This window comes from Scatophagus argus, chromosome 2 (genome assembly GCF_020382885.2).
Source record: "Scatophagus argus isolate fScaArg1 chromosome 2, fScaArg1.pri, whole genome shotgun sequence".
In the NCBI taxonomy this organism is placed as follows: Eukaryota; Metazoa; Chordata; class Actinopteri; family Scatophagidae; genus Scatophagus; species Scatophagus argus.
In genome coordinates this window covers 12,961,565-12,988,042 of record NC_058494.1, presented here as the reverse complement: position 1 = coordinate 12,988,042, position 26,478 = coordinate 12,961,565, and the positions used below count along the sequence as shown (strand labels likewise).

The following is a 26,478-nucleotide window of genomic DNA, read 5'->3' as shown; positions in this document are numbered from 1 at the left end:
ACCTGAGGGGGTAAAGATGCACATCTGTCTTCATCAAATTTCAAGAATTTACCTTCAGGGATAAATAAAGGAATTCTGATTCTGATTCTGATCAGAAAACAACAGCACGTGTTTTGTTTTCCTGACAATCAGTGTAAATGCTTGAATCAACCAAGTATAAACACATTTGTTTCAAGAAAACTCGTCACACTTGTTTCTTGAGAACGTCAACAAATTTCCAGAGAATAATTCATGATGGAGTTGATGAGGTCATTAAAAAAATGTCACTACATCAAAAGGATGTCAAAAAGGTCTGTAATGTACAAGTCGAAAGGGTTAAAATGTAGATACCACTGTGTAAAGAGCTGTTCTGGTGTGCAACAGGAGAAGAGCTGAGCCAAGGTGCTATCCACTCACTGTCTGTGAAACTGACAGGGACAGTGTTGACACCATAAAGTTTCTGTCAGCTCAGCATGCCCTGTATCATCCTAGATAATCCTGTTTCCCAGGCTCCAGTGATGGACAAAGCAATCTAAATCACAGCCTCCCTCTTCCTTACTTTCTCAACTCAGCCACCAGTCCATCCTACTGTCTGTTTGTCTGTCTGTCTGTCCTTCTGCACTGTGACAGGACTTATTCAGTTATTCATCTCACCCATCTAAGTGTAAAAGCACATCTGCTGTATAAATGTGGCATAAAACACTTATCAGGTAGTCAGGAACTTTTTGTTCCTTGTTATATTTTCTGGCAGCAAAGCTTGATAATATAAACTAATCACAAAGGAGGAGATAAGATGAAGACACAGAGCAGTGAGATAACTAAGATGCTGTTTGTGTAAGAAAATGTGTGTTTTATACCCAGCTGTTTTGAAAACACTTTGTACACAAATGACATCAACAAATTTCCTAACCCCACAGAGCCACATGTAATCTCCAGCTGCAAGGTTTTCACATTACATCAGCAGTATGAGCATGCGCACGCTGTGCCACATTAATGAAATCAATTTACAGGAAGGCAGTCGACCATTTCATTTTAGAAAATCAGACATGTTCCCTCCTAGTGTGAAAAAGCCGACAATTTTCTTCTTCTCCGCCTCATAGCTGCAGTGGAGGAAAGCTGGCTTTATGATGCTGCGATTCACTGGCAGCCTAATGAGAGCCACAGCCCTAAGCTGTTTATGTGGCATAAAGGTTGACTCCACTGGCACTTCTCTCAGAGAGGGGGAGCTGGGCACTGGGTGGCAGCACGGCGACGGTGAGGCGCATAACAGTATTCATTCACTAACAGGACTGAAGGTCTTCAGCTGGCACCAAGGCCCAGAAACAACTTCATGTCGACTGGATGATGAAAATAATCACAGAGGGTGCGAATCACAGCTGGTCTTCTTATGCAATATTTAATGTGGTAATTACACATTCAATTACCCACCATGTTATTGTAAGTTTAACAGCCGTAGATTAATTGTAAAGTCCAAGAAATCTAATGCTTGGCAAGCATTAGCGTTCGATTCTAGTCATGATAAAGAGTCATCAACTCAGTCGTAATGTGTCTGCCCTTCATTCCCCCTCAGAGCATCACTTCCAGTCCTGGCTCCTCTCCAAGTGCAAGGTTGCAAGGTGAACGTCTAACACCAGAGACAGAGACAAACATGCAGAGAGAGAGAGAGAGATGGGGGACATCCACCTGCCACTTCAACAGCTTCTCCTTTTATATCTCACGGGAAAAGACTTCCAGAAGTTCAAGCTCATCTAAACTGCAGGTGGAAAAGCCACAAGGGCACTCAAAACCCTGCAATGCAGGCACTTCACAGAACCAGGTCCACTGGAAATGGTGCGGTTACTGGTTGTCCTCTTTTGTGGATGTGTGGAAGTGATTTCTTTAACTAGAACTAAACATGCCGTTGTAATCATTCCACATGCGAATGGACCAATGATGAGGTCTGCCATATTGAACTTCACCTTACAAGGTCGGCATTATTCTTGAGCACATCATCAGAAAGTGATGCTCTGATTTAAGAATAGCCTCGGTAAAGATGATTCTACACCTGAAGCTGTATCAGATTGGAAAGCTGCTCTCTACAAAATACTAATTTGATGGGAAGTGTGATAGGTTCAGTGTGGAGTGAATTTGCCAGAAGCAGCCTGACAAGGAGCATCAGCTTTCTGTATTTTGCAGCCTTTGAAAAGATGGACACAAAACTGAATCTGGAGACAGAAGATTCAAGTAAGTAGAAAATCAAGCATACTCCTCGAGGTTTGTTCTCTCATCCTTATTGGCTAAAGCTCATTTTACAAGTCATCTTTATACATCTCACAAAGAAAGTCAAACATGTTTGAAGTGACTGGGATGGCTTGAGGATTCATCAAACTGAGTCTGTGGAGCGACTGTCAACACTGACTTGGCTCCAACATGGTGGTGTGTGTGTGGGTATGTGTGTGTTGGGGGGTGGGGCGGGGTGGGGGTCTGGTCTGACAAACTTGTGAGGGAGACAGCAAAATCCTTCCTTTTGTTTAGAAATTGTCTAGTAGCAGGCAAGGATTAAGCCCTTTTAACATGATGAAATTAAGCTGAAAAGCACGTTAACTAAGAGTGAGTTACAGTGGCCATCTGGAAGCCAATAGCCTCACACGGTTTGATACTGCTGTTGACTTTTTAGGTGGGCTATTACACTGGTAGCCCTGCTGCTTATGATGCCACTTATTAAGCATAATGTGATAAAACTGTCACAGTTAATTAAATAACATAATGTATTCACTTGGTCCTTTTGGTGTGTGTTTGAGACACAAAGGGATGGACGGAAAGAAGAAGGGATGCATGGAACAGCAATCAAGCCAGCAGTCCCTGCATTTTCAGTAATACTTGAGCTTAATCATTGATCACTTTTCGTATTATAAGCCACATCATGATCGCAGCAGTAACAAAGACCCGCTTCCTATTGTAGAGTCTGCGGCTGCTGACTAACAATGTGGACTCACCTTGGCGCTGACTTTGGTCTTCCTGCTGCTGCTGTTACTGTTGTTGTTGGGGCTGGAATTAGCATCTTCATGAACTCTGTCCAAAAGCCAGAGGAGGAACTCGAGGGCATCATGCTGAGAGTTTCCTCGAAACTGAGAGGCGTACTTTGCCACTGTGCTCTACAAAGAGGAGAAACATCATAATTAACCTGTCACTTAGGGTCATTTATAAGTCATTAAATACTTACATCCTTCCTGACAAAGTGAGACCATGATGATAACATGTAACACAGGAACTTATCATTTGTAAGTGAGAGTTGGTTCAGCTTGGTGCACATAGTAGAGAGATGGACTAAGCAGGGAGATTTCTCTGATCACCACTTAGTACGTACTCCTTTAACCACATACTGTATATCAGACTGTGTATAATAAAATCATTCACAATTCTCAATTCACTTCTAATGATGTGTTCAGGAGAAAATGTAAAGAAGCAGAGGGTCCCAATGATGCATGCAGCAAGACAGCCTATCCCAAAAAAGAATTTCAGCTATGTTTTTTATACTCTCAGAAATGGCTGCAACTAACAGTAAGTCATTTTCTCAGGTAATTTATTCCTCATTTAGTATTTAAAATGGAAAAATGGCTAAAATAACTTCTCCCACCCCAAGAGGACAGCTTTACTTGTCTTGTTGTATCCGACCTACACCCCAAAACCCCAAAATATTTGATTTACAGTTATATATGACAAACAAATAACTGGATGAATCAACTTACTATAGCTCTGTTCAGATATAATTAACCAGTTCACAGCCTTGGCCATACTCATTCTGCTTGTCTCTTCAACCTGACTTAACTGACAAAATTTACAGTTGCATATTACCATAGTTTTATGTGTTATGTTTCTCCCGGTTAGTGAAGCTGAATGACTTGATTCAAGTTAAATATGTCTTGTTTACCAAGTGTGCATTCAGCAAAAGAAGTGAAAGAAAACAAAGTGTTTGAACCACAATGTCATCAAACAAGTGATATAATTCCACAGAGCCACAATCACATAGCTTTTTAATGATATTACAAGCTGTCGACTGACTGCAAGCTGCCAGTTGTCAAACAAACTATCAGGCCATGACAAGGCATTTATATGAGAGGTTAGAAAATTCCCCGTTTGCAAAAGACAATTTCAGTTGTGTAATAATAAATAAATAAAACAGGACACTTTCATCTTACTGTCATTGTCAGCATCAGTAAACAAATCAGACATGTCTGCACTCCGTTTGTAGTGACCGATAATATTATAAGAAATTGTTCTGACATTCATACACCGCACACCAAAGGATGACTCATAGAGAGGATATCGAAAACCTGACAGGTGTTACTAAAGGAAAAAAAAAACTGCCAGACTGTCAAACCTAATTATGAGAAAAGAGTTGTGAATTTATGAGTCAGATAAAGCAAATGACACACAAAACTTGCACTGACACTGGGTGGCTACTTCTCCGTCTCCCTGTCGCTCTCCGTCTCTGTGTGTGACTGACAGGCTCCAGGCTCTGCTCCACACCTCATTAAAAATCAGCACATTGTACCTGCAGTATCCCAGTATCTAAATATAAACACAGGAGGGAGCCCCCCCCACCCCCCAACCTGACGGAGACAGCCCGCTAATGAGCTTCATCACCATGAGGAAGCACTGACAGGGGATGGAGGGATGAGGGACAGATGGAGAGAGCAGTGGAATAAAGGGAGGAGAGGAGTGGAGTGGAGGGATGCTGGCAGAGTTTCAGCAGCCTTTTGTGAGTGGTTTTCTGTTTCCCTGTAAAAAAGGACGGCAGAGTTGAGGATGTCCCAAAGGTGAAAAGTGAGAGAACGGAGGCAGCACCTTTTCTCAAATCTACCCAAAAAATAAGAGGAACGAAAACAATAATGCAAAGAGAGGGAAGGGCAGTTTCCAAGGTTAAGATGAGTCTGCTCAGAGTAACCTGACGACACCAAGAGGTTATGATATCATTAAGATGAGAGGATGACTTCTCCACTGGACTCTTCTCTCCCCAGTGTGTGTGTGCGTGTGTGTGTGATAGCTGTTGATACAGTGTAGTCGGTCAGAAGTGTTTCAGTCAGCCTCAAATGTACTTAAAAAGGCTTGTTGGCACAGATGTATTCCCAAGAATCAGGTCCTTTTAAATTGAATTCTTGTGAAGGGAAAAATGAAAGGAAGTTAAAAAAAGAAAAGCAAATGATGGTGAGAAGGCGTGGAGAGACAAAGAAGAGAACTGCTGGCCAGTCAAAATGCCGAGTTTCTCTGCAAACACGAGCGGCGTTCAAAGCCGACCTGAGCATAGCTTTGGTGGTATCTGAAGTTTTTGTTGAGCAAACACTTGAGAGACAGTCAAGGGGAGGATAAAGGTGGGTGTAAGGATTGACTTGAGGGTGCTTTTTTGTAAAGGCCTATTGATCAGTCTAGACTAGGATCTGATTCTCAACCCATACCTAATTGGTCCTGACCCGATGCGGTGGATTCAGGGAGCATTTCTCTTTATTCTCTCTAACCTGATGCAAGCTTTGTTTCATTTATCGATTTTATCCAACAGTTTTTTTCATTAAATCAGAGCACGTGGAACAAAGCCATGGAGCCTCTATTTTTCCATACCATTGGGCTATTTACTTGTTTTCTCTGAAAATCTGAGAAAATTAAAGATTACTGTTGATACCGAACCCCCACCTCTAATTGTTGAGGTGGAGCTCCACTCCACCACAAGGCCAAATATGTTAGAAAGATGTGGTTACACAGACCTTTGGGAGCTTTAATTGAGTTTGTTCTCAGGACATATTAAAACAGAACCCTGCTTTTTCAGGTCCAATCAAAAGTCTAGTCCCACGCATGGGAATACAAGGTTTAACTCATGGAGCAAGCAGCTTCATTGGGCCCAGGCAGCTCCACTCAGTCCAGATAGTTCTGCTGATAGGTCCTCCTGTTGTTCTCATTTGTCTTCCTCCTCTTCCTTTTCTCATCCTCCTCCTCCTCTTCTTCTCCCCCCTTCTTCCTCTTCCTCTCCCACTCACTGCTGTGCAGCAGCTACAATTTTATCTGACTTTCTGTCTCAGTAATAGGAACAAGAGAAAAGAAAAGAATCAAAGGCTTACAGCTTTTACACAAGCAAAGAAAGCAACAAAGCTGCAGAGAGCACAAAAGAAAGATGGCCGTCACACTCGGGGGTCATGACCTCCCAGCGGTCAGCAGAGGCAGGGGCTACACTTAGACAACGTCCACATCTGTCCACACCTCTGTTTTGGTATCCTGTCTTGCAACCTTCGCTTCACCTCACAGCATTACCCTTCATGTCCTCCCCACATCCATCCTCTATCCATGTAAACAATGACGGATCAGAGTGCTGGCAAGCCAAGAATTTACTATAAACATACATCAAGCAAATGACCCTCCTCTCTTTCCCTAAAAACACATTCACACCACCTTACCTCATGGTTGTCTGGCCTGCCACACAGGCCTGGATGGATTCCTCTGTGACAGACCGAGAATGATACTGACAAATTATGACAGGGCACAACCTCAAGAGGAACGGCGCACACTTTTTTTTCTCACCGCACACTACCCATATCGCCCCACAGGTGTGGCTCGAATGAGGCTGAATAGAATCTGTCAAATACTGGCTGCTCCATTTGCAGTTTCATTTTTCAGGGGCCCAGTGTTGCCAGCTCACCTCTGCTGTCGGAACGGACAGGACGCAGGGCAGTCATCACTTACAGCCTCCACTTATTCCACTCTCTCGCCTCTCACGCTGTGTTTCATCTGTCCTCTTCCTGTTTCACACATACAACCACACAACCTCACTGTCTTCTTTCTTCCTCGCTTTCTATTAACTCTCTTTTTCTTTCTTCTCTATCGTGTGAGAACCATCCCCCGGCTAATCAGTCCCAGCTGAGCTCCAGTCAGCACAGCTAACTCAGGAAAACACACACACACAAACGCAATCATGTTTCCATCACTTCAGGGGACATTGCATTGACTTACACTAATTCCTTGGAGACTTGTAACCATAACCACTATTTGCTAACCCTAACTTTTACCTTTAAACCAAGTTGTCAACAATGTGACTGTATGTGAATGTAATTAGATTTATGAAAAAAAAATCGTATCCACACAAAAGCACACACACATGCACAGATAAGTGCCCTGCCTTCCCTGCCTGCTCCTGCAATCCTTCCAAATCTTAACCTAATTCAGCCTGCTGCTTCCTGTATTATCGCGGGCCGTACTGGATTCACCTCCACAACAATGGCGAACCAGGGGGGTATTTCTGATTACAAATCTAAAGGCTACATCTTGGAATCAGGCCCATACTATCTCTGTGATGCTGAGAAGCCTGGAAAAATCCTTCAATGATGGTGACAGCAAGTCAAGACTGAAAAAAAGCCTGCGTTTCTGCAGATGTCCCCAGTGTGGGATTTACAGGCGATCACTAAGAAATAAGAGGGGATGAAATGCGATAGAAATAATCGCCTCTGAATGGTTTACAGCCCAGAAGAGGAAGATCTCTCTGGGCTCTGCTGAAACTGAGAAATTGATACTCACAGCTGAGGCTGTAAACACGCTACTGTGTGCACAGCTGAGAGTGTAGGAAGCTGTGACTGTCACGGTATGGAGAGTTCATATGCCATTTTCATGTGCCTCCCGTCACTGAGATAAAGTGGGAAAGCCATCACAGACAGTCTTCCATGAGTTGGTGATCGCACTATCACGCCATAGAATAGTTAAGATTGATTTATTCCCATGGCTTCTTACACTGTCTTGTTCAGGCGCAGTACATAAATCATGGCAGATACCATAAACCTGGTGGAAAATGGTCTCATATTGTCATGCTTACACAGACACACCTCTACTTGTGTTTCTTTATTGCCTTTTGTCACAGCAGTGTAGGTATAAGGGAGTGCGCATCACTGAGTTGTGGGAATGCATGCTGCTTCCAGACAGCATATGGTATAAGTGGTCTAGCCCTTGTTTTAAGTAAACAGATGAGGTGTCGTCTGTGGTTAAATATAAAATACATAGATTTTATACTATGTAAAACCTCCAAACAAATAAATAAGTCACTGCTTGTAGAAAAACGGCCACAATCAAACAGACATGAGAGTCCATTCCACTGTGAAAATTCAGCAGCGTCCAGGTGGTGCATTTCCCCACTTCGACGTGTGTGTCTTTCTCCAAACACAGCATACATCTTCCGCTATGACAGTGAGAATGAGTGGTCCTTGACGGAGTACAGAGACAAGAAAAGACAAACAAACCATCAGTCTCACTGGGCTGCCTCACTGTCACACCCTGCCTGCGCTCCCGGAACAAACAAGACCACTTAAAACACCAGGCCTCATCTTCTCAGCTGAGCTTCACTGGCCTCACAGAGCCGCAGCTCCTGTCGAGCGTTAAAAAAAAAAAAAAAAATGAATCCATGCTCCTCTCTACGACTTTTAAATGTACCGGTAGTTACTGTGTTGTTAGATCCTTCAGGTCAGGAGAGTAATACTGCAGAAAAGAAAGAGCTCACTCTGTCATCAAGTTAAATTAATGCAGACAACTTTAAGACCAGCCAATAAAAGGACACTTCGTCCCTCCACATCGCATCAGCCATCACATGTGCAGCAGAGCGGTTACATCAACAGAAATTTTGACCTTTAAATACAGCAACATTATGCTGAACACTGTCACCTATGAGAGTGTCTACACAATTCATATCAGCTAAACTCATGGTGTAGGAATGTAATGAGGGAGTGCAGGTGAGCAATTTAACAACTGAGATAAGTGCTATGTTGCAGGAGTCCTTCCTGCCCTGCCTTGTGTGGGACTGGACCTGAAGGGAACAGTGTCACCATGAGTGTCCACAGAACACCCAGCACATCCTCACTTGTCCCAATCTAACAACAATTCCCACTCGCACCATCTTTTTTCTCATCATTTATTCTCTCCATTGAGGAATAAGATATCAGAAAAGAAAAAGATAAATTTGCATTAAATATAACCACAAACACCACTTGTTAAACCAGTCCGGTGATTTGCACAATCGAGCTGAAGCCATTCTGGTATCTTCTTTTAAGACATTATGACTTCTGCAGACAGGCTCATGTCTATAACTCACTCCTAATACCAATCCCAGAACAACAACAACAAAAAAGCTTGAAAAAGCACTGCAAGAGGCCTTATCGGCATGAGAAGTTTCTTTTTCCACTTCTTTGCCCACCAGTTACTCTCTTTGAGTCTAAAGAGATTTGGTAATAAGTTGTCAGATTTGTCTGTCCCTTGCTTCAATTACAGACTGGGGGGGGTCTTATGAGAATCACAGGAAGGGACGATAGTTTTGTTTACCAGAAGTGTCTCTCCCTCCCACTTTCTCTTTCTGACTCCCTCTGAGTGCACACCACAGGGTGCTTCTCAGCAGGGGGGGGGGGGGCATCCTACTTTTCCAGGCTGAATGCACTTTCTACAGTAAACATCCTCTCTCTCTCCTGCTTCACCCAGGGATGAGCAGTCAGACACAAATCACTGTGTCAATGCAAGAAAATAGTGTGTGATGAGAGGTACTTGAGCAAAATAAGAAAAAAAGCGTGAATGCCTCTATTTAAGCACAGGACAGCACATTCAGACAAAAAGTTCAAGGGATAATAGTTAGTATTTCCTTCTGGCTGCTGCCCTTAACAGTGACTGATATCAGCCAGCATGAAGATTTCCAATTAGATTATCTGTAAAGTCAGAGACAACATACTGCTAAAGATTACCTCAAAGTTAATACATGACATCAGGGAGACATCTGACCTGGAACCACACTATATGTTTTTCATACATTTGAGTCCTGAAATCAAGAGGAGTGACTCCCATCATGGGGTACACTGCAACCAAGAGCCAAAGAGGTCATATTACTGAAAATACATTCAGATTTCTGTATTTGAGGCCTGTAATCCTTTCCCACAAACCCTTCGGGACCTTGTGTTACTTGTTTTTTTCTCCCCAAGACAGGCTTTTTATTATTTTAAACAGAGGCTCAAGTTAGAAAAGCTGCATTTGATAAGAGTTTCAAATTTGCTCTTACACGCACGTAGGTACTGAGCATTAATGATCCACAACACAGTGACTCATTGCATTTTTCAGATCAAAACAACATCAGGTCCTTCTTCGGTATTACTCACCAACTTTCCTTAACAGCTTTGGACGAGACTGCACTCCCTGTCTTGTACATGTGTTATTCATTTATTACTAACTCATGGTTGTGGGTGAGGAGAGTTCCATTCAAAGCCACTGACATAACTATCAACCTTTCCCAGGCTAAACGCTGTCTCCCCATGTCTGTATGACTGTGTGCATTTGTGTTTTTGTACACATGATGCGTACCCTGCTTCCCCTGTAACATCCCTGCAGGCTGTTGATGCAACTGAGCAGTTACTCCTCAGCAAGTGTACGACCGGAGGATTGTCATCCAGTAAGCCCAGAGGGAAGGCTGGGGGGGCCTTGCAGCTCTGGCTCACAACAACCCTGAGTGACTGCAAGAGCAAGAAGCCTTCTGTGTGTAACAGTGTTACCACCTGTTGACTCAATATCCTTTGCAGTGTAATCAGTGCAGAACTACTGCATGCATTTAACGGTCTGTGTAAATAAGAAAGGAATACTTGACTCCCCCCAGCACTCCACATGACATCTGGGGAATGCAGACAAACCACCTGAAGTGCTGGATTGTTGAGGAAGGTGAGTCAAGTGGAGACACTGCCATGTAATCAGTAACTACAAAACTGCCACTAGCTCAACAAATGATAATAAAAAGTCGAAACTGTGAGCCTAACTGGTGGAGTGTTTCTATTATTACTGGTTCACATGACTAATGTTCGCCTCCCGGAACACTGAAACTCAACCTGTGCACCTTTATTCACTTACCGTCGAATCCCATTCAATCAAGGGCTCACCTGACATGTTCATTCCAGCATTTGTTTTGTCAATATGGCATGTGATAGCTGGTAATTCTGCTCACAAAGCCCACAAAATCCTCTTGACATATGCCCGCTGTGCTGCTAGGCTCACTGCATGAGGCAGGGCACGGGTTCCACTAAAGGGCACAGGTTACACTAAAGCAATTACAACTCAGTGCTGAGACAAATAAAATCTTTGTCTAATGTCTGGGGAGATTCCATGGTAGGAATGGGTATAAGTAAATCTAGCCTGAAGATCATGAAGTCTCTTGATTCATTGCTGGAGCAGCCTTGCATACAAATTTCCTGTTGACCTGCTCTTCCTCTCTCTCTCATTGCAATGTGTATCTTCTCAGTCTTCTCGGAGTACTCACTGAGTTCAACACACACAGCAGACAGCTGAGGGCAGCTTCATTATATTTTCGGTAGAGACCCAGAAACCCAGCAGCACTCCTGTCCTGAAACTACCTGGTCACAGGTTTGCTGCATATCAATTTGTTTGTGATGATTTGATTTAAAACGCCTTAAGGCCCCGAGGTTTTCTTTTTATTGTGCTGTGGCACAGCACATTCCCAGACAACTGTGCAGTTAATCAAATAATTACCAACTAATTGACACATGCTTTAACTTGAGGGTTGCTGGGCCCTCGGGGTCTTGGGCCCACGCATGCTTTGTTCCAGTAGGAATATAGCCTCATTATCTGGCTTGAATAAAATGAAAGGCGTACATTTCCAGGTAAAGACATTACTTTCCAAGTAATACCTGCCAAAACTGTAACACATTTTTTTAAATAAGACAAAATAAACATTTCATTTCTGATCATCTCCTCCATGTCGCGGCAGAAGCCAAAACAACAGACACACTAACAAAAAACAACAACAACAACAAAGCAGTGACATCAGCAGAAGCCTGGCAGATAAACACACGGTCGCCCTCACCTTGAACTCCACAGACAGCTGCGGTGTGTACTCCAGCGTCCACAGCGCTCGAACCAGCAACGCCAGCTGCTCGGTCACTTCTCCCCTGACGCCCTGCCGCTCGTCGCCTCTCACCTCCCCGTTCACCCTCCCGTGACAAACATCCGACTTGTACTGCTCCAGCCCGAGGTACTCGGCCAGCAGGTCCGTGTTGCTGAGGCACTGAACCACGGCGTTCATGAAACAGGTGTTGCCGTGGTTCTTCAGTCCCAGCACCCCCGGGGTCTTGTCGCCGTAACACCACGACAGCCTGTCTTTCACCGAGCCGTGAGCGGAGGACACCGTGGAGCTCTTCTTCACGGCCCCCTCCCTGGAGATCTGCGAACAGTCTTTGAAACCACCCGACGCGCTTTGCCCGAAGCCGCCGTCGTCGTCCTCCGCGTCCGGCGGTTCCACGTCGCCAAAGTGTGCCAAAGTGCCCAAAGTTTTTAAGATCCTTCCCATGAAATTCCCAAATGATCGCAGCGATTTCCTCCTGGTAAACCTCCCGGTTTTGTATTTCTTCTCTTTTCGCTTCGTCGTTTTGGGTTTCATTGCTTTTCTTACCTTGTTTTCCTTGCGGGTATCCATGGCTCTGTTACTTAATAGGACCGCGAGAAAATGAAACAGGCTGTGGAGTCGCACCTGTCTGCCAGACTGTCTACCCCTCCTCCTCCTGCTCTCTCCTTCTCTCCACTCACCGCTGAGATGGCACCGACTCGGTGCCAGTAAGGCACATTAGTCCTATTATTCCCTTGACATTCCGATAACTCCCAGTACGATCCGGTCACCAGTCCGCACGATTTGATGGGTGATCCAGGAACTACACGGGTGAGCTGCCTCCCTCCCTGCACACCGCAGGTTCAGTCACACTTCCTCATCGATGCTCTCAGCGCTGGATCGTGCACTGGCGGTCCTTGACTCTCTCACCAGCGCTATTCCACCCTCCCTTTCCTTCTGTCTGTGGGGCTACAATGAACAACTTGATATTCGGAGGATCCTGTCTCATGCCCGCCCCTCAGACATGAATTTAATTAACCTGGATTACATTACTTGCAGTTTATCACAACAGAAAGGATGATACAATGAGCAGGAAATCCTTTTTGTCCCCACAGTCCCACACTGTCACTGGATTAGCAAAGTGCATGAAGCTGAACTTGTTTGTCACAGAGGGAACAAGGAAGTTGTTGTCTTAAATGGGTGTCAAACACTGTAGCCTCAAACTGCCCCCTGTAGGACCAATTATAGCATCACCTGACTTAAACATCTTCAGAGGGAGCCAAAAGAAAATATCTCTGGCATTTGTTTGATGATTTCGTGGTTACATGAATCTAACTGACCCTTCCGACCCCAGCCCTAAAAATGAAGATGCACCAACCACTGAAAGACTTTTAGTATTTCATTATCATCACTCAACAATAAGACTATGGACTCATGAAATACAGAGTGACTAATGGCAGCAAAACTACTCCCTGGCCACCTGTAAAACAAGTTCCTGATGCATCTACCTATACAGTCCCAGTATAGGATTTTATGGTTCTGTGTTTTGGGCTAACATGATAATACAGCTGTGTGCAGTATGTTTCTATATTTGCTGTCTGACTGTCCTCTAAAGTGTCCTTTCTTAAACTGAGATGTGACATCACCTGCATTGAGGATCTGTTTGTGCTTCATCCTGCTATTCAAATATCTTTGTGTAGAACACATTAACATTTGCAGACATTTGTACAGAATTCTATAAATAGCCTGGCTAATGTGTTAATGTTAACAGCTCACCAGTACTAAAGATTGAATTTAGTAAGCGAGATGTGTGGATTTATTGAAATAGATAGCCCCATCCAAAATTTCCATAGTTTCCCTTATGCCCTTTTTCCAACATGGTATACCATCGCATAACACACATTGTGAATCAAGCCATGGCTTCCTCCAGAAATGCCTTTTTTTTTCTCTGATCCAGGGATGTTTTTGCTGACTTGGTTTATATTGTTTATTTTTGGGGGGAATGGGGCAGTGGTGAGCTATTAACTATTTCAATTAGCCATGTTGAACAACAATGAGAAGAATGGTTTCAGATCAGACACAGTCAGAGAGGCTTTCTGTTGCCTCCTCTATAACCAAAATTCTTCAGGGAATCGTGCTGATAGATTAGCCGACTGTGAGCTTAAGCAGCCAAGAATCTGGGCCTCCTGCTTGTCTCTGCAGCAGCAGACCTAAGAATCATACCTGGAAATTTAATCTACTGTATAATGTTTTTGTACATTCTTTCATCTGCACTGAGAAAGTCTGTTGTACACAATTAATTCTGTTGTTCTAAAAAAAAAGTCTAAAGAAGCATAATGCGGACACTTTGATGTGAACAATACGGTCTTCTTCCTTGAAGTGTAATTTTAAATTCAAGTAAAGTGTCACTTTGTGGATTCCCACCTATATTCAGATTCTGCGTGGAATTACCACATAAGAGACTAAGCTGCTCGAGAAATGTAATATTTTCAGTTCTGTAAAAACTGTCTGTTCTTTCTTTGCCGAAGAAAGGAAAAAATTTCATATAGTCGGTGAGGCTCAATCAAATTACATTTATTTCCTTTGGTCAGAGTGTCAATGCATTCTGCAATGTGACTGAAAGATTGCTGGATTCTCATAGGAACATTTGTTAAGAGGAAAGACTGAATGACAGATTTGGATAATTTGAGAATAGGGTGATAGTGGATTTAATGTTTCCGTTCCTTTCAGATGTCACATTAAGAGGTAGAGGGGTGAGGGAACCTCCAGCGGACGATGGCTCCATCTGCACCGGTGCTGATTAGGGTGCTGTTGTTGGAGCAGAGCTTGACACTGGTGATACTGCCACCGTGAGCTATTCCTATGTGGGTCACTATACCTTCCATGTAGTCCCACACCTTCAACAGCTTGTCATCTCCTCCTGTCATGAAAAATATGTCAATTACCTGAGAGATGTTTGAGTAAGAACATTGCAATGAGATATATGAGGTGGAGGGTGGCGGTGGGTTAGGGCGAGACAAGGGTTTGATGAGTGCTATGGGGGTAAGATAGGGAGATGAAAAGGGATAAAATGTGTGATATATAATGTTTTTTCTTTGTATTTTTTCAATGAAAAAAAGTGATGAGAAAAAAGCAATGAACCCGGACAAGCGCAATAGGATGACTATCTTCACTGCTCAGGTACGAGAGATATTTTATAGACTGAGACTCCTTTATCTGCAGCTGAATTACACTGATAGGAATCTTACTAAAGGGAGCACAGCAACAACATAACAAGCAGCAGGTGTGCAACGGGCCATTACCTGTCACAAAGTGTTTGCCTTCCTGTGAGATGTGCATGCCATTGATGGCCCCAGACTTCGAGCCCTCCAGTTCTCTGATGGCAGTGCCGTCATACACGTCCCAGTAGGCAATCTGCAGTAGGAAGTAAACACATGGAAACCCTGAAATGAAGTGTCGTACCTGACACATATTTGCTCATCACCGCCATTCTTTATGGAGGACCTGGAGTCCAAGAGGGGGAGAGATATAAATATATGCACAGACAAGTATGCACAGACTTAATGTACAGACATTGTGCAGTCTATTTTCTCAAGACATTCAGTAAGCATCATAAATATGCACAAACATTTGATCATATTTCCATAGTTTTGTCTGATTACACTACAGATGAGCAGATGGCAGCATCTCTATGTTGCTGTGTTGTGTTCTGTTACATCATCATTTACTGTATTATTTTCTGTTTTGGTAATATACCATATGTGACCTCAAAGTACCTTAAACTACCTTTACTGCTCTATTATTCTTATCAGGTATGGAAATGCAGAGTTCTATGGTTAAATTCCATCAGCCTCTCACCAGTAGTGGAGGTACTGGCAGTAAGATCCTTTACATAAAGGTACACTAATAATAAAAAAATTACTCATACAAAAGTTATTTCTTTCAGGCATCACTTTTGACCCTCAAAAAGTGTGTGGTGGTGTCTGTATCTGGTCCTGCCCTCTGCCTTTATTTCCGTATTTTCTTTGTTCTTTGCTGTGTCAGAACATTTCTGGGTGCCAGCCTTTGTGCAGCACAATGTAGCCCCCAGCCAATAACAGTGTGAGGTTGGGTCTCTATAAAAACATAGTAACTAGGTTACAGCTATCTCCGTTTCCCCGTGATCTCTCTCCCCTCTGCTCTCTATGTCTGTCATAAAGATCTGCAGGACGGTCTGTGTGAGCTGCACAAAGACAGGAGGAGAGAGGCAGGATGAGGGTTGTGCAGAGGTTTAAGTGTGTTCATTTGTTTATCTGTATTTTAGTATGTTGAAGCAGGGAAACAATCAAAAACTCAGGTTTTATTTCTAAATCCACTGCTCTGTTCACCCTCTCTCTTCATTTACTGCATAGATTACTCAGCCACCCATCCCTGGAGCCTATCCCAGCTGACTATGGGAGAGAGGCAGGGTACAGCCCGGACTGGTCGCCAGTCAATCACAGGGCTGACACACAAAGACAGACAGCCACACACTCACACCTAGGGGCAATGTAGAGTAACCCGTTAACCTAATGAGTATGTTTTTGTGACTAAGGGAGGAAGCTGGAGTACCCGGAGAAAAACTACACATGCAGGGAGAGAACAATTAAACTCTACACAGAACAGCCCAGACCCCTCAAACCTGGAACCCTCTTGCTTTGAGGCAACAGTGCTAACCGCTGCACCGCCATGCCGCCCCTATCAAGCCAAATTTACTTAAGGTGAAAGATTTATATAGAGAGATGGCTTTTCCTGGACAAGAAGGAAAAACTGTAATCTGAAAATTAACTGGAACAACATGGTACAATATGAGATGTAGTGGGTCAGAAGTACTAAGTTATATACATCGGAAACACTCAAGTGCACTTCAGTACAGTACTTCTGTTACATGTAGTTACCTTCCTCCACTGCCTCTTCCATACGCACCTACTGAAACCATCTCTGCTGATATAGATGAGATTTAATCATCCCTAGAGCTTTGTAGCTGTCAAAGTATCAAGTCACACAAAAGGCAATTGTTAGCTGAAGTTATTTATAGCACAGGCAGCAGACACATCACAGAACCACACACACCTCCAAGGGTCCTTTCTTGTTATTTATATGACCAGCCCGATTACATTTTAAAAGTTTAGGTACCATAAATGAAGGGCCAGGTTGATTTGATCATTAAAATCTATCTTCTCACTCATCCTGTGTGAACAAGTTTCTAATAGAAGGTTTGGTGGCACACGGCAGTACTGATCTCAGTCCCTGTAAGTGTTTAGCCCAGGAGCTGTTTCAAAGTTAGTAAAACATGGGCTGAACAGACTGCACTTCAAAGTCAGTCAAATGTTAAAAGCACCATAAATCAGAGAGCTAATTTCTGAAAACTGACTATATACTGACTGCAATGCTGCTAAAAATTTACTATCGGACTGAACTAAATGAAATTATGTCACAGACAGGATGTCTAATTGTAAAAAAAAAAGCTGCTCAGAATAAGTAACATTTGTAAGAACAGCCTTTGAGGCAGGATTTCATTTATCTCCACAAAACCAAGCATACAATGCTTTAAAGGAGGGGAAATGTAATCTAACACAGACTTATCAAATACTGTTGGTTACCATGGAACGAAAGAGGAAAACAAGGCTCAGTGAGAAAAATCTTATTTATATTTTTGGAACTGCAGAGTGATTCTCTCTGTCCCTGACCAGCCACAGTAACATTTCTGTGGAGCTGCTCTACAGTGTTCCTCTGACACCAATTGGCGTATTCGGACAAAATGGCTTGTTGATATGTTAGTTCCACCAAGTAAATTTGCAAAACATAATGTAGGAAAACACTGTCATTACCAGAGGGGAAAACAGTTCACTAAAAACATAACGTGCAAAATTCAGAAATCCTTCCTTATTCAACTCGGTATCAAATGACGTAAGGCTTGCAGCTGCACAGAACATGAACATTCATTCAACACGAAGGCACCATCTTTTCAACAAACAGCAAAGCAGTACCTATAAGAATACCACCAGTGTGCTATGGATATCTATATGTACAGTTTTATGTATATCCAGGTATGACCAAAGTAACACTCCTCCTTCTGCCCCATGTCATCTCTTCCTCCTTGCCACAGTCACGACCTCTTCCCTCTTCCTTGTCTCAGTTCAGCAGTTTATTAGAGACTCCCACCTGTTTGAGTTGTTTTGGCCCATCTGTGTTCCCTCCACCTCAGCCTGGGAAACTGGCCTATCGCCACAACACAGGCCACCAGGAAATTAATTACATGTGGAAAGCAACGCCGAGACAGGTCTGCTGTTGATACTGTTCATCGTATAATCAGGTGAAGACCCGAGTTCAGAGTATAGCCGATTCAGCTACAGATAAGATTAGCACCATTAAGTCCTGATGCCCAAGGCCTTAAGGCCCACTCAAAATGAGCAGCACAGAATTATAAGTATGTACATATGCCCATGTGACCCAGGTTTAAAGAGACAGTTTTTAGTTTTTATTCTAGCTGGAAAGCTTAGTCAAATGTAAAGCAAAAACAAAACACACCATGAACACATTAACTGCATTAAACTTCCTTTCAGCTACCTTTCCTGTCCTCCTAAAAAGACACACCTTAGCAAATGGAGAGAGAGTTACCACCTTCCATTCACCTTGTCTCTCAGCCACTCTCTTCCTTTTCATTACCTCGCTCAGTTCTATTAGTTAACTTTCTTTGAATTGACTCACAGAGGCATGCTGGGATGTGATGAAGGGTTGGAGTGAGGATGAGAGAGAGAGCGAGAGAGAGAGAAAGAAAGAGAGAGAGACAGCGCGTTGGTATATGTTCTCCCAGACAGAGCGCCTGTGTCCTGGGATGAGCAGATGGTGGATCTGGCTGGCACTCGGGTGGCACAGGCACATCCGCAGGAAGGCACGAACACTACAGCAATCCTCCCCCTGTCTATCTCCCCCACTGTCTCCCCTCCCCTGAATCCATCCCTCTCACTCTCTCTCCACTCACTCAGCATATCCACAGCGCCGTGTTAATCAGCACAACTTGTCCTCACCTCTCAGCATGCAGAGGAGGCAACAATATGGGCTCTCGTGTGTGGCTGGGTTCAGTGGGTGTGTGTGAAGTGCACAATCAAGGAAACAAGCATTTCATTTTGCCACTGTGAACTTCTGACCCTGTGCACATTGTTAATCAAAATCACTCACAAAATAACAGACTTAAAGAGCTGAGTGTTTTTTTTTGTCACAGTCACTAGCAGCCAACACAATGGCTTAATTACGTTGAGCTGAGAAACAAATTACAGGCTTTTCCACCTAATCTGTGGACATACAAGTGTGTGTGATTGTGTGAGTCTTCACTGTGCTCCTGTGTGCTGATCTTAGCAGAGCAGCAGGCTTTTCTCTCACACGCACTGAGTGGAGATTATAATAACAATAACAGAATAATGAGACATCTAGATTATGACTGTTGAATGTCATTCTGTGACAAACAAAACATTTTTTTAACTATCAGGCAAAACAGCTGAGTTTTATGCACACACGTAAGTTTGCATAGAACTCAGCCGTTTCCATTCTTCCGCAGTAAGTAATGAAAGAAAGTATTAACAGTCCCAAAACAAACCTTTCTGTCAGTGCCACTGGTGATGATCTGGTATTCCTCTGGGTGGTAGCACACCGTCCGGAAGAGTGTGTTGGCGATCACCATTTGAAGACTCACAAACCGCCTACAGCAGGAAATGCAGAAGAGAGGAAAGAGAAGGCGTTTCTCAGCAGTTGAAGAAATATTAGTGTAGCATTAGAACTGCCCAGAAAAGTTTAATGTGATATAACAACAAAATACACATAAGCCAACCTGTGTAAATACACATAAAAAATGTTAAATATTCCGCACACTAGTATGTAAGTAAGACATGGCTAAACCCCTGCAAAACTTCCTCTGTGGACGTAAAAATGATGCTGCTTAGACAGGGTGCTGATCTAGATTCATTAAAGGCTCTTGTCTTATATTGATTTCATCCACATGAATTTTGTATAGTTACAGCTTGCTAGTAAATATACAAAAAAAAAAAAGATATCTATGCTGCTATTGATGAATGCAGCCCGAAAGCCTTTAATCCACAGACTTGTACACTGAAGGGGAGAAACGGTGAAAAAACATGACCACCGTCAGAGTTTTTAACGGTTTTTATGCTCCTCACAGAGGAAGCCCGAGGATTAAAGGATTTTAAGCTTTCTTCATAAAGAATTCACTGGATTTCCTTTAATTCCTACTGTACCTGCCAGACACATGAACAGCTTCAGCCTTTCTCTCTCATTACATCTCAGACCTGAGGGCAGCACTCTCTAATTTGTGCCTATGTATATCATTAGCAATTGTGCACAGGATTTCATACCACTACTGAAACAAATGTGGAAACCCCAAAAGAGCCTTTAATGCACTGATTTAACAACAATACGCATGAGTGTATGTATGGATATGCAGACAGGTTCCTCACACTATGTCCCAGATGATGCAGGAGCCGTCAGAGCTGGCAGTGACACACTCTTTGTCATCACTCTTGATTTTGATACAAGTGACAGTGGCTTTGTGCTCTTTCATGGCCTCCAGCAGCTGATGGCCATGTGGACGTAGCTCCCAAACACGCACCTGCAAAAGGTAAATCCAAATTCACAGGGGATCCCTTTCACGTCAGATATTAGAGTACTGTCTCGAATTTTTTACAATTATTTGGACGCATGAATACAAAGCTCAATACATATTGAAAACAGTGTGCCGTGTTTCCTCAAGTAAATAAATCTGTCAAACTGCAAATAAAATGTATGCCTGACTGCTCTAACACTTAAAATGTTGAACATGTATTTGGAGGTGGATATAATGTGTGCAGTCTTGTTGATTTTTAATAGCTTTAATCTTGTGAGAATTACGTTAAGTATATTATCTTAAATTGTCCTCCATAATTCAGCATACAGAAAGCTATATGCAGTCATATGCTACAAGAGAGATAAATAAATAATAATGATAATTACAAATAATAAACAAGAAACACAGTTAAAGATGAATTTTACTGTTTGAATTTTTTCCAAACTTTCTATACATATGGCTTCTTTAAGCTCAGTGAAAGTTGCACATCCAACTGCTGTTCATCGACTACACATGTTGTCTGCTGGCAGAAAACTGAGGACATCTGGGAGAAATCAGTGGGCACTTCAGTTCTAAAATGTGAAGTTATCACAAATTCAGTCTGTTGTTTTGTTTTCATTTGATGAGAACACTGATCACTTCATTATTTTGTAACAATTAAAAACCTATGCTCACCTGCCCCTCTTCCCCTCCACTGACGATCCTCTTGCAGTTCCTGGTGCCAGCGATGGCCGTTACACCCATTCTGTGCGCGTTGTGAATGATGAGCATAAGCCGACCACTTTCCGGCGCAAACACGCGAATCTTACCGTCATTCCACGCTAAAAGACAGTGAAATTACTCATTACTAGTCAGTTATCAAGGGGATTAACTTGATGTAATATGTGACATGGTTTCATTTTTAGGGGAATAGGTCACTGAATTCTGAGAAACGTAACTAGAGAACATCTACTGATAGCTATGAATGAACCACAGCTCCTACTAGGAAGCCCAAAATGAGTATTCATTGTAGTAATAAGATCCAGTGTGTTAATTTCAGAGGTCTCTCCTCTTTCAGAGGTGTGTTAATTTCAGAGGTCTCTCCCTAAGTCCCACCACTGATGATGCTGTGTCCGTCAGCCATGAAGTCCAGGGAATTGCAGGTCATGTTGGGTACAGTGATGCGCAGCAGCTCTTTGGGCTTGTCTATATGCCACAACCTGATATCCTCCTCTGAGCAGGTTGCAAATAATTCAGATGTCCCACTAGTAGAAAAACAGAAAAAAAAGAGAGAAATGTGGAGTCTCTGTTAAGTGAATGTGGTTAGAACCATCTGTTACAGAAAGGTACTAATTGAGCAAAGGACATTTAAACAAGGATCCATCTAATAACTGACATAAAGTTGGCTTCAGTACAAAACCTAGGAGTACAATATGCATACTGTATATAAGGTTATAATACATGGATGTCTCATAATACATGGATGAAGCAAGCTTATGTCACCCTCTAGTGAGCAGAATGGGGTACTGAAGTCATGCATTACTGTGGTTTAAGTCTTGGCATGACAATATGCTGATTGGCTGATAACATAACAGTTGTTATGCAAATAGAAAAACAAGTTTTTCTCTGGTGTCTAAATGTAAGGCAGGTCAACACACACGTTAAGGTAAGCAGGTATGCAAGGTAAGCAGCACTTTTTGGTGTGTTGCTGTTGCCTGCAAACTTAACCTCATGTCAACCCCGGTGACTATTGAAACTGTTGGACAAATGTGACAACAGATTGAAATGTTTATTCAGACCCCACCTACTTATACAACCTCAAACAGTCCTAAAGAGATCTGAACACAGCCCAACACTGCTTCATGTTTGTTTCTTAGAGGTTTTTGGAAATTGTACAGGTATTGTACAAAAGGCTCTCATTATTTCAACTGAACGCTTATCTCGAAAGTGATTTTAAACAGTATATCATCAATACTTCTATCCTGTCAAACAAAGTTCTTTAACAGCATGGTGGAGTTTGAATGTACAGTATATTTCTCGCTATATTCAAAAGCTGAGATAAAAAAGAAATGTGAAATTTTATTCTCTCTGCTGGGTCTCAGATACAAAACATAAAACACGGACAGACTGGTGACTTTGACTGTTACTCCCTGAATTGTCAGTCGGCCACTTACAAACATATGGCTACGTCCTTAACACTGCTGTTGTGGCTGGTGGAAATGAGCTCAGCTTTGAAGTCCTCATAACTGAAGCGATACATCTGAGCAGCCTCTGTCCCAACAAAGAACTGCTGGCCCTCTCCTCTCAGAGCGATGGAGGTCACCCCCTTTTCCAGCTGGACTTCCCTAATGTGGGTGTTCAGGAAAAGCGGAATTGATAATGAGCCCCAAAAAACTTGGCGTCATAGATATCTATTGTCATCCAATGCTTTATCTCCAAATCTAAGTATTTTTTAACAGGAATGCTTCAAATGATACAGGTGCAGGGCTCACTTAAGACTTTTGAAGTTAGTCCTGGAGCACAGAGTGAAAGTGCCAGATCCAGAGCCTACAAGCAAGTTCCCAGACTTCAGCATCCTTAGGACATTGACACCCTGCACAGAAATGGCACAAGGACTGACTTGTAAGGTATAGTCCTAAAGAAAATATCGCTTTGCAAATTCTTAGCTCTGAAACGTTATAAATAAAGAAGACTCCAGATAGTAAAGGGAACAAAGCTACAAACAAGATGCATGTAAAGAACGACAAGGAAGAATATAGTGATTCATAAAAATGGAAAAGAAATTATAGTTGCAGTTCAAATAAAATACATGTCATGAGCCTCCACATATATTTCCACAGGAGCATTCCCAGGAGACCTGGCTATCATGCAGATAGCTGAAGTGACTTTCATCCATTAGTAATCTAATGACTCCTGCTGAGCTGACTTACCAGGTTGTATTTTGTTTTAACTGGACCATAGTCACTCAGAAGCCCAGTCTTCAAGTTGACTTTCATGATGTCTCCACTGGTGGTGCCACAGAATATTAACTGATCATCCTCTGAAATCTGTGTAATGATAGAGTGAAGCTAACATGAGCAACACAGTTATGAGACAATTCTCCCCACATGCACACTACAACTGTAATGCCAGTCATTTACTGATTTTTCTCAGTAGCCTTTAGTAAGACAAATATAACAACACAGTTTATCACATATGTAAGGCTATGGTCTATTTGAATTCATATAGAAATTAATGTCTTGTTCTGTGTTAAGATTATATTTTTATTTGCAATATGATGACATGAAATATTGCAGTTGAAGTTATTATGACTTGTTTACAGCATTGATAGTGCCGTATGATGTGACTGACATTGTATTGTTGAGAGTAATGTGCTGCTTTTTGATTAACAAGCCAGCTTGTACAGAGTGGAACACTATAAGAGTTTGAGCATGTGAAGAGCCATTTAAAGCGCCTGTGTTTAGGAGGTAAACCAGTTATGGATCAGACTGAGACATAAATGTGGATTTACTGCTGTAACTGAGGAACGATCAATAAATGTTTGTTCAAGATACCTGCACAGTTCCAAGTCTTTTGGAATCAATCACGACTACGGTGAGACACGTGTCAACGTTTACCATCGAACCAAACTAAGTGGTCTTAGACTGTGGAAGTAAGCAGCCACTACACCTTATTTTTTAATTTCAAAACTCAGATGGACCTCAAAATCATACCTCTATACATTTCACAATCCTTTTCAGCTTGCCTGTCTGACACTCTGTAGGCTTGATCTTTCTGTTGAGGAGGTCCAGTTCCCAGACTCGCAATGTTCCGCTGCCCAAAAAAAGATATTAAAACATTCAGAGAGAATAATAAAATTGGTACCTCAATTTAAAGGAACTCCACAAAGGGACATGAAGATTTGAAAAATGTATTTATTTATTTGAAGATTTAATGTGTTGATAATGCACTAAGCTGACCCTTGGTTTTCAGAATGCTAGGAGACACCATTCACTCACCTCCCAGCGGATACAAAGATATTGTTGTTTGTGTTCGAGTACTGCACAGTGAGGCAGTGGCCAGCACTGTGAGCTGAAGCTGGGCTCCCACAGATGGCCTGCTTGGTTTCAATATTCCACACCACGATGCTGGAATTACAAAATACCTCACATGCTCAACAAATAGAGAATATGTACAGCTGAGTGAATTTATATAAAGTATGTTTCTTTCTAAAGTCAAGAAGGGGTTGTTAAGTGTCAGCATTTGGAACTAAGGTGTGTCATTCTGTTAAATTTTCAGTAAAACAAAGATTTTTCTTATCTGCTTCCCTCTTCCTTTCACTGGAGAACTTATTTGTAGGTAATCAAGCTTTTCCTACAAGCGCAAACTTGTTCTGGGTACAGAACAGGGTCTCATAAGAGTGCATGAAGAAGGCCACTGCTGTTAACATGCTGTAAAAATGTTGTATACCTCACAGTGAAGACAGCTGGTCCTTAAATAAAAATATTTGGGTATCCTCTTAAACTTCTTACCATTGAAATCTTGTTATGATCAGGTAAGTAAGTAATATTTAAATCTACATGCAGAATATGTCATATTTTTTTCTTCTTCATTTTTTATCTTCAGTTTTCACTACTGCTGTCCTGCATTTGAACAGCTTGTGTTTCTTTTCCTGACTCATTTGAGACGCAATACAGTTATTTGGGAAGGAGTACAACTTCCTCTGGACTGCACCAGCCAAACTTGACGTTTACCTGCCATCATCCTGACCCCCGAGGGACACCAGGTACTTGTCATTGGGAGAAAAGGCCAGCGCCTCTACCTTTGCTTTGTGGAGCAGCAGCTGGGCATAGATTGTCCGCTGTGCATAGTTCCAGATAATTACTGCAGCCTAGAAACACATATGTATATGTATTAAAGTTTTTACAAGTGATGCATAAATGACAAATTTCTTTTGCCATTCCTTACTGTAAACGGGTCCGAGCCAAATTAAAGAGGTGGTATTGAAGACTTAGTTGGGTTAATCACAACACAAACTTTACTTAAGGAAATGTATTATATCTGCAGCTACCTTAAAGCCCATAAAGTTGACTTGTCCAGAGGCAATATATGATCCACTTTTGGACACTGAAATACAGGATACGTTGTTTGTGTGTCCGTGAAGGAACTCCTGCTTGCCATCTTTGATTCTCCTCAGAACGACTGTGTATCCCAGAGGGTAGACCAGGTGCTCTCTGTCTGGATGGACCCTCAGGCCAGAAAACACATGCCCTGATGAAACAACGTGTAGCACAACATAAGATCTAACACGTTTAAAGGTCGAAGTAGAAAAACAGTTTTTGACCACGATTTATGGTCTCTCGTTTTGAAAGGTGGATGAGCAGCCAGTAGTCATACTGTGCAGTCTTTTGCTGATTGACAGCTAAAACAAACACACCACAGGGTCTCTCTATAGCTTAACATAGTAAGCAAAAGTGTCTCTGCCACCCCCTTATATGATCATTTGCAAGCGCAAATATTAAAATATTAAAATATCACGAAAGCTATTATACCCCTAACAGCATTATACACAATGAACAGGCGTTTCACAGGGGAAAGTTAGTGTGCTAGCCAACAAAATACTTATCATTTCTAAGAGACGTTAAGTAACGAGCTAAGTTCACAGAAAGTTACCGTTGAACCCAATAACAGCCTCCAGTTCCAGTTGAGGCACACCGTGAGTGTCAAGAGCCATGGCTGAAAAACAAAATCTAGTATCTCCTTCTCCTGTTAAGTGTTAAGATTGTCCTTTCATAAATAAAGTCAAATTGTGGTAGAAAAACCAACCAAAACAAGAATTTGATTTCTCAAAAAGGCTTGATAGCTCATTTGTTAGCAAACAAACGTCACCTAGCAACAGCTGGGGTTCTGTTGACCGCTGTCATTGGTCGGTGAAACGCCGTTGCATTTACTTGCCGTTGGAAAATTCTTATCTTACCCTTACCCTTATCCTTAAGGGGTGGACATAAAAACCGAGAAGATATATTAGATCAGATAAATA

The 26,478-nt window shown here is 42.3% G+C and overlaps 2 protein-coding genes across 2 annotated transcripts in view; both read right to left on the bottom strand.

The window, feature by feature from the left end:
• The window catches only part of usp43a (ubiquitin specific peptidase 43a), a 102,269-nt gene extending 88,704 nt beyond the window's left edge, over nt 1–13,565 (bottom strand). Inside the window, exons 1-2 of the mRNA XM_046410587.1 lie at nt 11,828–13,565; nt 2,955–3,113 (exon numbers count right to left, since the gene is read on the bottom strand). Of these exons, the coding sequence (XP_046266543.1) occupies nt 2,955–3,113; nt 11,828–12,436 (768 nt within the window). The 5' untranslated portion in view covers nt 12,437–13,565. The remainder of the gene's footprint in view (nt 1–2,954; nt 3,114–11,827) is intronic.
• An 834-nt stretch (nt 13,566–14,399) lies between these two features.
• On the bottom strand, nt 14,400–26,345 carry cfap52 (cilia and flagella associated protein 52). Its single transcript, XM_046410580.1, has 14 exons — nt 26,112–26,345; nt 25,510–25,709; nt 25,193–25,329; nt 24,458–24,586; nt 24,173–24,272; nt 23,390–23,506; nt 22,952–23,052; nt 22,634–22,804; nt 21,576–21,724; nt 21,156–21,301; nt 20,335–20,486; nt 19,461–19,563; nt 15,148–15,259; nt 14,400–14,765 (listed from the first exon to the last, which is right to left on the bottom strand). The coding sequence occupies exons 1-14, from the start codon at nt 26,170–26,172 to the stop codon at nt 14,584–14,586; spliced, it is 1,860 nt and encodes a 619-aa protein (XP_046266536.1). The 5' UTR covers nt 26,173–26,345; the 3' UTR covers nt 14,400–14,583.
• Nucleotides 26,346–26,478: the final 133 nt, after the last annotated feature.

Coding starts and splice junctions, on each gene's coding strand:
- cfap52 (XM_046410580.1), bottom strand. CDS start 26,172: ATGGCTCTTGACACTCACGGTGTGCCTCAACTGGAACTGGAGGCTGTT. Junction 23,507..24,172: donor GGATTGTGAAATGTATAGAG/GTATGATTTTGA, acceptor ATCATTACACAG/ATTTCAGAGGATGATCAGTT. Junction 21,302..21,575: donor CGGACACAGCATCATCAGTG/GTGGGACTTAGG, acceptor ACTGTCTTTTAG/CGTGGAATGACGGTAAGATT.